This window comes from Doryrhamphus excisus, linkage group LG15 (assembly GCF_037039965.1).
Source record: "Doryrhamphus excisus strain RoL-2023G ecotype Guam linkage group LG15, RoL_Dexc_Guam_v1.1, whole genome shotgun sequence".
In the NCBI taxonomy this organism is placed as follows: Eukaryota; Metazoa; Chordata; class Actinopteri; order Syngnathiformes; family Syngnathidae; genus Doryrhamphus; species Doryrhamphus excisus.
This window is the reverse complement of record NC_136371.1, coordinates 8,880,617-8,895,740: the sequence shown is the minus strand read 5'-3', so window position 1 is coordinate 8,895,740 and position 15,124 is coordinate 8,880,617. Positions and strand designations below refer to the sequence as shown.

Below are 15,124 nucleotides of genomic sequence, written 5' to 3'. Positions count from 1 at the left end.
GATCATTTTTTTAGGAGAAAAATGACTCTAAAGTTGTTCAAAATGTCAAAGGGGCCAACCTCACTATCACATCACTCGTACAGCTGCACCATACGCAACATTTGTCATTAAATCTAAGAATCATGTTGCTTCCGCAAATAGACTGCTTCTGCTGGACAAACAAGCTGCTTCCTCATCAGAAGCCAGCCAGTATCACATAACTGACTACAGTAATCCCTCGTTTATCATGGTTAATTGGTTCCAGACCTGACCGTGATTGTTATGTAGATAGAGCACAGATAACGTGTTGATGACCTTTTGAATACTTCTCTTTTACCTTTACACTCATATTACCCAATGTCGTAAACATAATGTAGTAGAAGACATGTAGTAGTCGACATGCCAGAAATAAGCCATTAATGACATAAATAAGACTGTGGGCTGCTGAAAATGTGTTCAGAAAAAAATACATAAATAAAAAGAAAAAGAAAAAGAAAATGTGTTCCAAAGCCAGGTGGGCAACAGATAGGGAGTTCAGAGTTGCGGTTTAGCCTAACATCTCCAGCCACCTGACAAGGTCGATTACTCGTTCTCTTGGAGCCGAACTAACGGGTTCATCGTTGATCATAATGATTTCATCTCCTGGCAACAGCTTTCCCTCCGATGGACCACCTACAAAACAGACACACTCAAATTACGCACAAAGTGACTGAAAAAAAGTCTGGAAAATTGTGTGTAGTTATGAAATTGAGCTGATTGTTTAGTGTTTGACAAGAAAGCGGTTGTCAATGTCTGAATTGGTTGGTAATGAGGGTGAGTGGAAGCATAAACACAGCCAATAAAATTAATTAAGAGGATTTATGATTTGGGGGCAATCACTATTACAAACCTGGAGTGACGGAGCGAACTACTACTGGTTTTTCACTGCCAGCCACAAAGCCAAAACCCAGGACAGGATCACGCCTCATCTCCACCAGGCGAGGTGCAGGTGGTAGTCCATCCAGATGAACCTCCTCCAGGGAGCTGCTCTGGGACACTTGGCTTGGAAGATATTACAAATGGTACATGCCATTACAGCAGGCGTGGGCAAACCTTTTGACTCGCAGGCCATATTGGGTTAAAAAAATTTGGTGGCGGGGCCGTCTAGATACAGTATATACAGTAGGTGGCATCAAACAGAAGGACAATTGCTCACGGTGCAGCAAAGAGAAAACACAACACTTCTGCATTATAATCTTGGTGGCACATCAGTGTTGCAATACAACTTGCAAACACTTCTGCTGTATTTGACAGCTACGATGTGCATCAACCCCCACCTTGTTGCACTTTGACAGCATAACCCCCCTATTTCATTATAACCTTTCAATGTATTGTACATACAGTATCATGGTAACATTGTTAGCTAAATCTGCCTGGAATCAAGCATGTTCCAATCTATGATCGTCCCTTTCTCATCAGAGTGGGGAAGAGCTTAATCTCAACAGAGGGCAGAGCAAGCCACCAGTGGGGTCAAGGGAAGGCTGAATTCCAAAGGTCACATAGATAAAGCCATTTATTTACATACTTCAGGCTCTCATAGTCAGGAAATTAGAGATTACGTGGTAGGCTGTACAGCAAGTAAAACTGTTGCAAAACTGCTAGCACCATTAACATTAGTTCGAAAAATGTCTGCTTGTCTTAAAATAAATATTTCTACCGAAATTAGTCACAATATTGGTATTTAATGAGAACCAATTAGCACCAAATAACGTCAGGAGCAACAGTGTCAGCATTTTAGAATTGTTTTTGGTCATTACTAATAGAGTGGAACTGGACAATTTAATCAGCCGTTTAAATAGTTATTATTACATCATATATATATAATATTATTATATCAGTAATTGGCCAAAAGTAGGCAGATTGAGACCAATGTTCACACTCATTTATCACTAATAAAAACCAGGTAATATGCTGGCATTTTTTTTCTTTTAGAAATGAGTGCTTGGGCCGCATGGTTATAACCATTAGACAATATATGTTCACTAAAAAATGTGTATATGGGCATATTTCAAGCAGTTGCAAATGGTTATTAATCATGATTAATTCATTTGAACCTGTGATTAATTTGATTCAAATTTGTAATCATCTGAGAGAGAAACTACTAAAATGCTCCCTTGTCAATAAATATTGTTCCAAACAAGTGTATATGATATTTTAGCATTCAAAAGCAGGTATTTTGCTTTTTTAAAATTGAAATATGTAACAATTTAATCGACCAATATTTCAGTTATGGGGATTTTTGTATTTCCTGGAATATTCCTTGGAATTGGCTATGGCCAGTCAGGGCCTAATGGCTACTACAGATACCAGCTAGACACCAACTGTCCTAGCTTGAAGTCACGGGTAATTTTAGGGATCTTTGCTCATTTTTGCACCAAATCCCAGAGCCACAGTTTCATTGACACCAGACTGTTCCAGTCCAAACCAGCACTGACATGAGAGAGCCACTTGACTCTGCTGGAGAGGGACACTAGATGACTGAACATTGATTGCTTACAGGTGACAGGATAGCCCAAAATCAATACATACTTGGTGAGACAGTTCCGGCCATCCCTGCTGTTGTTCATGCTGTCCCAGCTGTACGGTGGCCCCTGCAGTCCTCCCCAGGAGGTTGGACCTGGGGGCGGCCAGCCGGATGTCTTGTTCTTGTGGCTGCAACATAAGAGAGAGATCAGGGACAATAGTAACATTCCGATATACAGACTTTGTTACTATTTGAAGAAACAAATATATTGATGTGTGGTGTGAGGTTCTGCCAACTGCAGGTCATAGGGAATCTGGGGAAGCTGCATGGTTGAATACTACTACTTGGCTTGATGTCTTCATGCTGCTGGGCCTAATGTCTCGCATGCGGCGAGGAAAACCTTGATAAACGGTGTTAGTACAGATTAACCCAACAATGTCATTGAGGATTTTAGGAGAGCAGGAACAGGTGGGAGCAAGGAGGAGGCAGGGACAGTTTTTTTCAATGCCAGTGTGAGCATTTCCTACTATTCTATTCTACAGTTCAAGCTGCTAAAACAGAGACTTATGTGCATACTAGATAAGGATGCTGTCACCATACGAATCCAGGTGACTAGGTCCCACATTGTGTCGTTGATGGAATGGATGCATCAGTTAGTCATGGCATCGCCTTCAGTGGGTTCCAAAAACACTTGTCCAGAGGTTGAAAGTGTAGAGAAAGTCTCACAATTGTCAGTCATATCTGTGAAGAACTGCAGGAAGCAGAAAGCCATTCATTCTTAGAAGTTTCAGTAACTGTTGAGTTTGCATCCATGACTTCCGTCATCCAGAAAAATAAGGTCCGATGCTACCTTTCAACGCCTTGAGCTGGAAGCTCAGAGCAAATGGTTGCCGCTGCGTTAACAGGTTTGATGATCCCGGCATTGATCGACATTCATCTGTCCGTCATTGTGAAGGCTGTGAGCAGCTGTGCTTCAAACTGAACCAAACTGCCATGGCCTCGCCTCCTTTATCCCATAATCCCTCTCATCAAAGAGAAAACAAATCCAAGCTTGTGTGTGTGTGTGTGTTTGTGTGTGTGTGAGTACAAGACAGAGGGAAAATGAGAGGCTGTGTGTGTGTGTATATGTACGTGTGCATTGCAGCTGTGCATGAATGTGTATGTAGAGTAAGAGGATTGGGCTGCAACACCAACTCTGAGAGCCTCACAGCAGTCTCTTAAAGTTGAGCATTGTTCAAAAGAGGAATATTCTTGTCACATACAAAGGTGGTATCCATGTTGTTCTCGCTATTGTAAAAATCTAAAAATGTTTGGAGATTTGTGGCATCACTGTGTTACTTAGCAAAGAACTACAGAGTCAACTGATGATGTCATATACGGGCGACGGTGTTGACTAGAAAGGGAGTGTTGGGATAAAAATGTTTTACTGAAGTGTATTTGTCAAGTCAAGTTTATTTATATAAAGCCTCAAAGGGGTGTTACTGTTTTCCCATTAGGTTAGGCTCATTTCTTGAAACATTCTTAAAATAACAAACTTTCACCACCAGCAATCGTTCACAACAGTATTGAATTTCTCAATGGAATTTCTTCAAATTTCAAATGTCTTAGTAAATGTCTGAATGTGTGGGTACATTTTTGCAAATGATGAAGTAGAGGCACAGTTAACCTACATTGAGGCTGTTACTTGAGTTATTTTCACCCAATTAGAATACTGATTGCTTGTTGCTACGGTGTAATGACCTCGGTGGGATTGATTGCTGATGTCTGGCCCTTCATAGGATGCCATTAAAGATATTGATCCTGTCTCCTCAATTATCTGCATTAAGAAGTGGATTACAGTGATGAATTACGACTGCTGCCGAGCACAGTCAACAGGAGGGACATCAGCCATTCAAACATTCATGACCAATAATTGTTTATCTTGTGACAAAGATGGCACCAACTAAAGACAACTAGGTTTTCTTTTTCCAGCTCCAGTCAAGTAAAACTGACTAAATGATTATTTTTACCATTGAAGGAGTAGCCAGCAAAATGCCGCTCAATTGTGGCAAGTTTGACTCACGCTAGACTTAGTCAGGAAAAGTAGCTGATAGCTACAATCCAATAAAACACCTCACCCACAACAAAAACACAACACAAGTAAACACACATGGCAGAAATTGTAACCTACCCAATGAACCACATGGGCGAATACACGCACAACACACACATCAAAATTCCACCCATATCTTATTGCCGCAAAGCATGCTGGATAGCATGTAACACTTTCTTCCACCATTCTTGCACCCAACTGTGCTGAGGCACCAATCAGTTGTGTGTGTGTATACGTATATATATATATATATATATATATATATATATATATGCTCTAATGATGTAACCACATGAAGCAGTCAGCCCGCTGCCACAACTTTGGCCTCTGGTCAGTGCGCTTAAGTAGTATCTCAACCAAATAATTCTTATAGTATGGCAATAAGGACATAATAACAATATCCTTGGTAGATATAGAAGTCCCTCTGCACACAATACTGTATGTGACTGCACAAAACCTTTTGCATTTTTCGGTTCTTTTCGTTTGTCAGTACCCACACAATTCTACACTCTTCCCGTCCCTGCCTCATCTTGTTCACCCACCCATTTGTTGTGTCTTCATGAATGAAACATTGGAGAAAATTGTTAAAAGTTCCCCGTTTGAGTGCTCTCCCCATATATTGTACCTGCTAACAACATGTTTTGGCTTTCAGTGGATTTAACACACAAAAGCTCGTGTGCATGTGTGTGTGTTTAGTTTGAATGCACTCACAAACACACACTCACTCACAGACAGAAAGTTTCCGACCAGCTGCCTTCTGCATGCTCTGTGAGCATTATAGCGAATAAAGAAGATTTGAGTAATAAGTACAGAGAGAATGTGCAAAAAGGCTTCGGAAAAACACCCACCTTAAAAAAAAAGTAGCTGGCAATTTTTTTCCCATAGGAAATTATTTAAATCTTATTAATTATTAATGAGTTCCAGACACAAAAGTATAAACAAAAACACATTTAACAGAGTGTAGTTTTAGATGCAGATGACAAAGCTTGAAATTATTGATGCGGACATCCCGTACATCCTGGCGAGATCAAAATTATTAGTGTTCATCAGTTCATCAAAACTGATCTCACTTTTAACTCAGAAGCAGATCAAGTTCAAATAATTGTAGACCAATGTTATCAACAAGAAAAAAAAACACATCAGTCATTTAACTTTCTCATAGTGTACAAATGTAGTAATGTTACAGTAATGTAACAGTACAAACAGATAGCAATCAAATTCATCAGTCAGAGAAAATCCAACATGTTCATCTGATATACTTTAGTTTTGTTTAAAAAATGCCTTTAATCATACACCTTTTTATTTCTGCTACTCCAGGATTCACAGAAACCTTTTCATTCTTGGTTCTAATTCCTGACCCATCAATAACACTGATGCACATGATGCTTTGAGTGACATCAGCACATATATAAACCAAGGGCAAAGTTTTGCAGTGAAATATTTGTTTCATTGAAAAACATGTTAACTGGTGCAGACACTAACCGAGGCTCCACCGTAATAATCAAGTGATGCTTTAAATAAGACATGTATATAAAAAACTAACTATAACAATAACTTATTGGTTATAATCAATAAACTAATGTGTACTTCTGTGATTATTTTTCTTTTCTGACTTTCTTTTTTTTCTCCTGCCATAGTTGTTCTTTCAGAAAAAGTGTTGCCAATGTGACCCAAAGGAAAAGGTTACTGGGTGGCATCATGACGGTCTGCATTTAAAAAATAAAAACAAGTACATAAATAACAATTTTCTCCAGTCCATGTGAACAATTGCTATATGTCCCAATACTTTTGTTGACATTATGTAAAACCCACTGGTCGTGATGTGGAATCATGCCAAAAGAACACGGCAAATAGCTCTTTCATACATTACATTAGGCAAAGGAGATGTTCCATTCAGCACCATGGACAGCTCAGTCCTTGCTGCAGCATCATCCAGTCAATGCCGTGAAACATAAAATACAACCTGCCTATCTACCGACACGCTCAAAAATTAGACATGTCAGGGTTGTGTCAATAAGTTCAGTGTCAGCACCATCAATCACGGCAAGCTGGCCTGGTTAAACCTCAGGCTGTTGTGTCCCTGTTATACAATGCAACACAGCTCTGACCATCCATACAAACAAACACAAACAAAAAAACTAAAACACCAGAGCAATGAGAGTGCAAAGTTCAAATTAACAGTTCAAGTAGTTGAATATCTTGGCAAATGGATTTTTCTTCTGGGTTACGTATTTTTACAAAGGTTGGGCCTGTGACTAGTTTCACAACAGGTTATGCGGGTTGGCTGTCTGCACTCTTGTGATGTCAGGCATTGACCAATTCCAACTGTTTGGTCAATTGGAAAGGTTAGATAAAGATTAGGCTGTGTGTGTGTGTATGTGTGTGTGTGCGTGTGCACAGCTGCTTGGAGCGTGTCAACAAATCTGTCGCTTGCTGAGCGCAAATATGCAGTAATGGTTGTTTGCATTCATGCTAAAACAAATGGAACCACTGCAACATTGTTGCCAGAGGAAGAAAAAAAACAGTCAATAGGTTGTTGAGGCAGATCTATTCCCCCGCCACAACATCTGGTTCACCTGCAAAATCTCATGCAAGCCGCTAAAATCTTAATGATCTCACTTTTAACTGACACTGGCAAGGCAAGGCACTAACTGCATAATTCTTACGTAATACCAGCAATGCTTTCTAATACCATGCCCCTCCTCTGTATCTATCGGGAATTTTAGAAACAACTCTCAGTATGACTCAGAGGATTTCTACATCGCTGCAAACCACAGCCAAATTTATATACAAAGATAATAACATATTGTTAAAAACTTCTTTCTTTCTCACATGCTCAGTATTTACTGTTTATTTATTTATGTGATAGTAGATTAGAAGTATTAACAGATACCGATATACTGATATCAATAGATACAGACAACAGATACCGAACGGTTATGAACTGATTGATGCAACCACTTGCATATGCATGTGTGCGTACCATGTACGTAGTACTGTATGGAGGTACTGTATATGGAAGAGTACAAGCCAGTTGTAGGGCGGTATTTGGAGCAGAAGTAAGCACAAGTATCAGCAAACAGACAGCCGGTAATTCAATGTAGGCTCATCTATGATTTACATTATGTCCCTCAGTTATCTTCAGGCATACAGGACACACCTTTGCATCAACAGAAGTCACTATATTCATAAAATATTGACAGATTTTATCGACATTGACTCATTTATACTGGCACTCTTCAGTACATATCACTTGGAAACTAGCCACCTCCTGTAAGATATATGCTTCCTTGTGCGCCATCTTGGTTAGGCTGACCATGTTTTGATGACTGAAAACCAGGACATGCGGCAATGAGATGCTCAAATTGTACTGAATGTTTACTCGAAGATGCCATATAATTTCAATACATTCAAAGTATCTGTGTCTGTTTGGACAAAATGCTATCTTCCAAAAGAAGAATGTTCAAAAACGGTGGAACGGCTTTTGGAATGTAACCAAGATTTGGGGGAAAACTGTGCCCTGCAAAGTTACACAATCTTGGGAATTTGAACCGTAGTTGTGCATGACATCCACAATTTTACAGCCCTTTTTCTTTGGCTTTTTGGCAACACAAATGTTTTAAAAAAGCTAACCACAAGGCAGCGTCTCTGCTCACATCAAATGCAGCAGAGTGCCCCAATGCTGCTCAGTTTAACAGCCCCATGAAAACAATGAAAACAAGGACATATCCTGGGAAAACAGGACTTTTGGTCACCCCATTCTTGGTTGCATTATTTCTTCCTTTTTGTTCTCCAAATTCCCTCTTGACAATTTTTGATGAATAAAAGCACATCCTATTAAAAACAAAGAGTCTGGGTTCGTTCAAAAATAATTCTGTGCAGCTAAAATAACAGCATCAATGATGAATTAAAGATGAATGGCAAGACTATGTTTGATCAGTTTGCTACCATTTCCCTGTCGCCCAGAAAGTGTAGGAGAGAATATAAAATATGAATATGACATTTCCCTTCTTTTTTTCTTGCTTTCTACCCAACTTTAACGTGCTTAGTAAAACCAAGCTAAAGCGATCAATTATTGAAAATGCACTTACTTAAGTGATGTTAACAGTACCGTTGCATGAACTCTTGCAACATCTTCACATGCTGGCTGTGGTCAAAACTGTTTGAATTTTTTATGCATTCAGGAACATGGACTCAGTCCCTTTAATAACTAAACTTCATTTTAAAGGTCAAAGCAAGAGCGAAAAAGCAACATGCACTCTCTTCACAGAGTTTCTTAAAATGAGAAATTATTGATGTCAGTCTTCTGTCTGCCTTGATGAGCATGACGGCAATGTTGCTTTTGTGACTAACACGCACGAGTATCTAAGTGTCGCTAAGTGTGACGCACTCCAATCAGAAAAGCTCTTCCCTCATCTCCAGTCATCTGGCATATTGTCCTCCATGCAGGAAGCATGCCATTTGAAAATCAAAGGGTTGTTTGGGAGATGATGCTATTTGCTTTCATGAAGCAGAGACCATGAGAGGAAGTTCATATCTGTAAGACACATAAAGGATTTGCTTTATTTGCATAATGGATCAAATTTCGCCTCTTGTCAAATGAGAGAAAGAGCATGAAGCGTGTCTCTGCAGTAATATACATGACTGGATTTATGAGAAGAAAAGGTGGCAATCACAACGTAACGGAATGTCATTGTGCAGCGGGAAATGAATCTCCACAGAAGACCTATGTGAGAGCAATAAAAACACTCAAAATTATATTTTTCTGAAAAAAACGTGCATCTAAAAATCTGACGGCTGATATTCAACAAAGATGCAGACAACTTGCAGTACTGACCCTGCAGATAAGGTGAGGAATTTTGGTTTGTACATACAGTATACTAGAGTATATACTAGAGTATTGGAGCCAAATCAGGATTCTACATAGTAAAGTTCTACCTAAAGTGCGGCGTTAATAGTTTATTCTAATTTCAACTGAACAAGGGCAGCTGCTTTCATCTTATTCACTCATCTTTGTCCCTTTACAAAGGTGAAGTGCTAAAAACAGGTGCGGCACACCTTGATTTCAGGGCCAGGAGGCGGGGGGTCCAGCAGGCAAGTAGCCGGGTTCGTATTATTATACTATATGGAACTATATGGTCACTCGAGTGATGCCAGTATTTCCATTCTGAGAATACTATATGTAACACGACTCAGCAATGTAAGCAACTAACTGTTGCCTTGTGTTGCCAAACTGCTTTGCTTGCATAATTGCAGTTCGTCTTGGAAAAACAGTTTCTTCACACTTACTGGGGTGATTATAAAAATGCTCATTTAAAGGCATAAGCTCTCTCACTTACTACATATTGGAAATGACTTGATGAAATTCTTTGGTCAGATGGCTGTGAATACAATGGAACTTTGCCCTCGGAGCAAGCAGCATGCATTGGCATGGAGCAGAGGGATTTCTGGCACACATTACCCTAATCTAATATTCAGTGCACAAACAAGGCCTGCTGGGCTGGTTCTGCTGCCAAATACCGACACGCTACTCAAACTTCTCCCACAGTAAACACCAGCGTGGCCTTTTGATTTTCAACGAGTGGGTTTAGAATCCTGCGATGGATGTAGATGTGGTGACAAACTAAAAGGGTAAAACAAATAAAAGTGGTATATGACAAGCTTAAATGAAAAACAATAACTCGGTAAAGCTGACAGCGCAAATTTGCCATGGCAAACAAAACAGCGGAAACTAAGCCAACAGTACATATTTTCATGTGGTACCTGTTGGTATTAGACCAGAGCTAATTGTGGGAAGCTCAAATCTAAGTAAATACAGTTGGCATAGGTGCACATTCTGGAAGGTCCAGGAAGTGCAGGTTATTGTGTGTAACTGTTCTATAGGAGTCCACAACTCCATTCAAAGGGTTGAAAAATGAGCATAATAGGTCCCCTTTATGAGAAAAAAAGTTGTATTCTACCTAGAAGAAAAGTCACAATTTTATGAGAATAAACTCATTATATTATGATAAAAATAATGTCATTTTAGTAGCACAGAGCTGAAATATTTTTTTAAATCTGTGATTTTTCTTTTAAGTCATAATGTTATGAGAAAATAAAACAATATGAGGTTGGAATTTTTGGAAAATTAGGTTGGGGACAAATATGCTATTACGGGAATAGTTTTACAATTATTTTTTTTAAGAAAAGTTACAAGCAAAGTTTCTAATACACATTTTCACCAATATCACAAAACTGAGATGTTGTTTTTTTCTTGAAATATATGTAACTTTTTAGCACATATGGATGTGTTTCTTTACAAAATATCAAAGTAGCACATCCTTTAATTTGTCATTATGTGGCCCTTTCTGATTTGCAAAGATGATGGAAGACCCGCTTGGAAGTGTTCACCAAACTACATAGTATGTATGTAAGTTTTCACAGTCTTGTTGGGATATTTCTTCAAAGGCTGGTTTTTATACATATGCACAAATCATGCAGATCTTTAAACACTCCACATGCTCAGACACATCCCTGGAATAACAGCTTTTGGCTACAAAACTAAAAGCGAACTCACCCAGAAGACTTTGGCATCTTAGATAAACCAAATATATCCATGCGGTCCCGCTATCATGTGGTACATCCCGGAAATCAGATGCTCCACATTCTGACACTCTAAACTGCATCCAAATCCCTCACATGTATGATGATCCAGTTTCAACCCGGATCCATGACAGGAGTCAGCAAAGCCTTTTCAAATCACAAGTATTATTGCAATCGCTTGGGGAAATAAACTCAGCAGACCAATAGTACACAATGTGCCATCCTGCGCAGTCAAAATCCAAATTCCCAGTCTTGCTGTTGATGTTAAGTGAAGGAACAGAGTTCGGTCTCTGCAAGTGCTTTCTGCTGCATCCCACCTTGCCTGGTTGGGCTGCAGTGAGCCTGTGAGTGCTCTCCTTCTCTGGGTATTGGGAGGTGCAGTAAGTAAGGGAGGGGAGGGAGAGAGTTAGAGTGGACGAGGGATGGGACAGAACGCGGGGGGGGGTGTGCAGGGGGGTGAGGAAAGGAGGGAGGGAAGCACTAAACAGCATTGAATGCATGATGGATGCTCTCTGGCTTCAGCATCTCCTAACGACCATGCTGATGCACGAGTACCTTTGGAGGCTGGAGTGGGATGCAGAGGAAAGTGTCTTCGAAATTAGGGAATCCTTGAAATATGGTCAAGGGGTAAATGAAATGGCAACAAAGTGTGATGCTTAGATAAGCTAGCAAATCCAGGAAGGAGAGATGAGGAGAGATGGTGATGGGTAGAGCAAGTGCTGATGCTGCAGAATGAAACACCGATGGAAGCGAGACCCTGACTCTTCTGGTTTAACACATCACACGACCCATGTAGGCACCCTCTTTGATCTAAAGAGACACAATTCTGATCAAGTGTAATGGAAAGTGACTGTCTTTCTAATGGAGGAAAATTTTTCACCAAACGGTACAGTTCAGTTTAGGCTCAATACAGGATGCTTGAAAATCATCTGATTTGGCTTTAACCTGACCTTCATCCATTAATCTGTGCCCACCTGTTTCAAATTAACCACCATTATGCTCGTCCCTGAAATAAACCCAGTAACCTGTCTGAATGACAACCGTCCCGTTGCACTCACCTCAATTGTGATGAAATGTTTTGAGACAGTAGTTGTGACACACTGAACTGAACCCACCGGGATGCCATCAACACAGTTACCCATTCAGCTATCACACACCTTGGAAAAAAGACACTATTATGTTCGAATTATCTTTATTGACTACAAGCATTCAACACTGTCATCCTAATCAGACTGGCTTGAGGACCTCGGCAACTGGGTGCTAGATTTCCTCACAGACAGACCCTAGAAAGTCAGAGTTGGCTCCAGGAGATCAGGCACAAAGACGCTAATCTCCTGTCACATCACGACAGTCATTGGCATGATCACCGGTGGAGAACAGGCAGTCTCCAGGAAAAAGGTGAGGAACAATCGATCTTTGGAGGCTGAGGAAAGAGCAACTTGCACCACTTGTCATCAATGGGACTTGAGGGAGGAGGGTGAAAGCCTCCAAACTCCCTGGTACCCACATTTGTGAAGTCTTCACAAAGAACCACAACACAAAGCAGGAAGGCTCAACAGAGACTGTACTTCTTAAGAAAGCCGAGAAAATTTGGAATATGTGCCTCAACCTACAGATGCACAGTGGAGAGCATCCTGACCAACTTTATCCCTGTATGGCTTGTGAGCTACGCCATACACAACAGGAAGGCTCTCCAGTCATAAAAGCAGCACAGCATATCTTGTAGTAGTGGTGTGAAGGCTACTTCACACCACTACAGCACATTTATGACAGCTGTGCCACAAAGACGGCACAGAACATTAACAGAGACAGCACACATTCATAATACACACGTTCCACATTCACTCGATCTGGCCGAAGCTACAGCAGTATTGCAGCTCGAAAAACAAGACTAAAAAACAGCTGCTCCCTACAGGAGAAACGACTCCTGAACAAAGAAAGCAATCTAGATTTGAACCACATTGTGCAATATTACTGCAATCCTGCTTACACTCGGATGTCTAAACTGTGCAAAGCCTCCAACACTTGATTAGAAGAATGTGATACAAGAGAATAAAAACACAACTGCGCTATGACCAGATGTTGCAGAGCTGCACGACGGCAAATGGCATCACAAATTGGCAGTCAAATCCGGTTTCGGTTAATTTTAACAATCACAATAGGATAATAATTAAAAAAACAACATAAATTAAGCCATTAATAAAGTATATGGAACAGAATTTGTAGGATTTGACATAGTATACACACACATATATTTTCTCTGGGGCTGTCAAACGGCTCTGTATGCACACAGATGGTTCAGCACAACCACCTGCTGGCCCAGTGCCATAAGGGGCCAAGGACAGTACACACTTGGTATTAGTGGTGACACTTGATTTTAACTCAAAAGAGCAGAAAGTGCTTTCAGCAGACCATTTATACACTCAGAGACCACATCAAGAGATGGTAATCAAATAGTAGCAACAGCTATCATCACTATGTACTGCATTCTACACCTGAACACCTGAAACTGGAGAGGATGCTGCCTAAAGGACAACAAACAGTACTGCATGTTCTGTACTGCTTATATTGTAATGATTTTGTGCCACACAAGTTACAGGGGGATCGTGTGACAGAACACTAAGAGAACACTAACTACTGTCACATGCTAACACAAAAATGACAGGTAGGTAAACACACAACAACTGCTCTACTGTGGGGGATAACAAACACCAATTTACGTAACAATTCTACAAAATATGTACAAAATGGTGCCGCAAGGGGAGCTCGTTATTTTGTGCATGTATTGTGGATGTGCAGTAGGATTTTCTTGTGACCCGGATATGATTCCGTGAAAGGCACAGATTTCCTTTCAAGTCTCCAAATCTTGACAATGCAGCAATAATGTGCTGAGTTGTTCAAAATAAAAGTTAACCTTTCCCCGAAGGCCGTTTACTATATGTTGGTAAAAGGCATTATGTGTGCCGCCTACTTTGCTTGGTGTGAGAACCGGGTTGCCATCAGGCGTGGAGAAAAGCTCCTTTGATGCTGAATAGATTCTTTGATGACCCTCGTCCTTTCTGTGGCCTCACACACATCAAAATGTGCTTGGTGGGACATGAGACATTAAAGGTCTTGTCCTCTCACTCTTTCCTATGGGTCTGAAGACAGCTTGCCTTTGCAGAGTAGAGAGATAAATAACTTTGGGTTCTTTTACCATCGTCAATTTCATTTCCTGTCAGCATTTTATTTGGAGATAAAAGCCACTTCGCAACGGGTGGTTGCACATCACTGGAAATCAATTCAGCTGTCAGGTTTCATTTGACATCATTCTACTATTTCATATGGGTGGGAATGTATGCACAAACATATCAAACATTGTTGGTGGTCAGGGTTGGTTGCAGCTCATTTTCTGTGGGTGAGTGGAAGAATAGACTCTGGGTTTCTAAAATTTAAAAACTAACACAGAAATACTGACCCAAAAAGATTCATTCAACGTGTCTGCGGTCATAAGGTTTTTAGTGGGATACGGTAACTTCCGAGTCAGTACTTCACTGAAGCAAATCTGTACTGCAGTGTTAAAGTCTTGTGTATTTTTCAAAGATTCAAAATTAAATCAAATGATTGTAAATAATTCAAAATACATATTTGATCCCTTTTAGGAATAAATAAAACTTTCTCAACACTCATCGATACGCTTAAAATAAAGTAGACCTTTCTCTTTTTGAAATATAGAGGAAGTCAAATATAACCCTTTTTTTTAAACAAACTTTAGTTATGCTGAAATCCTCAGCTAATAACAAAAGCACAAAAAAACAAAATACCAACCAAATATTTTCTCCGAATTGGGAGTACCTCCATATTACTGAGATACTGCTTATTCCTTGCTGACTAATTCTTCCACCGCAGATGCTGTACCCTGTCACTTCATCACTTCGCCCCTCCTGCCTCCTCCTGTATCCAGGGATGAGGGAGATACACCACAAATC

General features: G+C 40.1%; 1 protein-coding gene across 5 annotated transcripts in view; it reads right to left on the bottom strand.

The window, feature by feature from the left end:
• LOC131103954 (FERM and PDZ domain-containing protein 4-like) overlaps positions 1-15,124 on the bottom strand; it is a 35,155-nt gene that overhangs the window by 10,573 nt on the left and 9,458 nt on the right. For 3 of the 5 annotated variants that reach the window (XM_078796428.1, XM_078796429.1, XM_058050530.2), the window contains exons 2-4: positions 2,548-2,670; positions 869-1,020; positions 549-651 (exon numbers count right to left, since the gene is read on the bottom strand). In XM_078796428.1, coding sequence (XP_078652554.1) covers positions 549-651; positions 869-1,020; positions 2,548-2,670 — 378 coding nt within the window. Of the gene's footprint in view, positions 1-548; positions 652-868; positions 1,021-2,547; positions 2,671-3,058; positions 3,553-11,130; positions 11,488-15,124 lie in introns of those variants that run through there. The other 2 variants (XM_058050531.2, XM_058050528.2) reach the window with 2 other exon arrangements.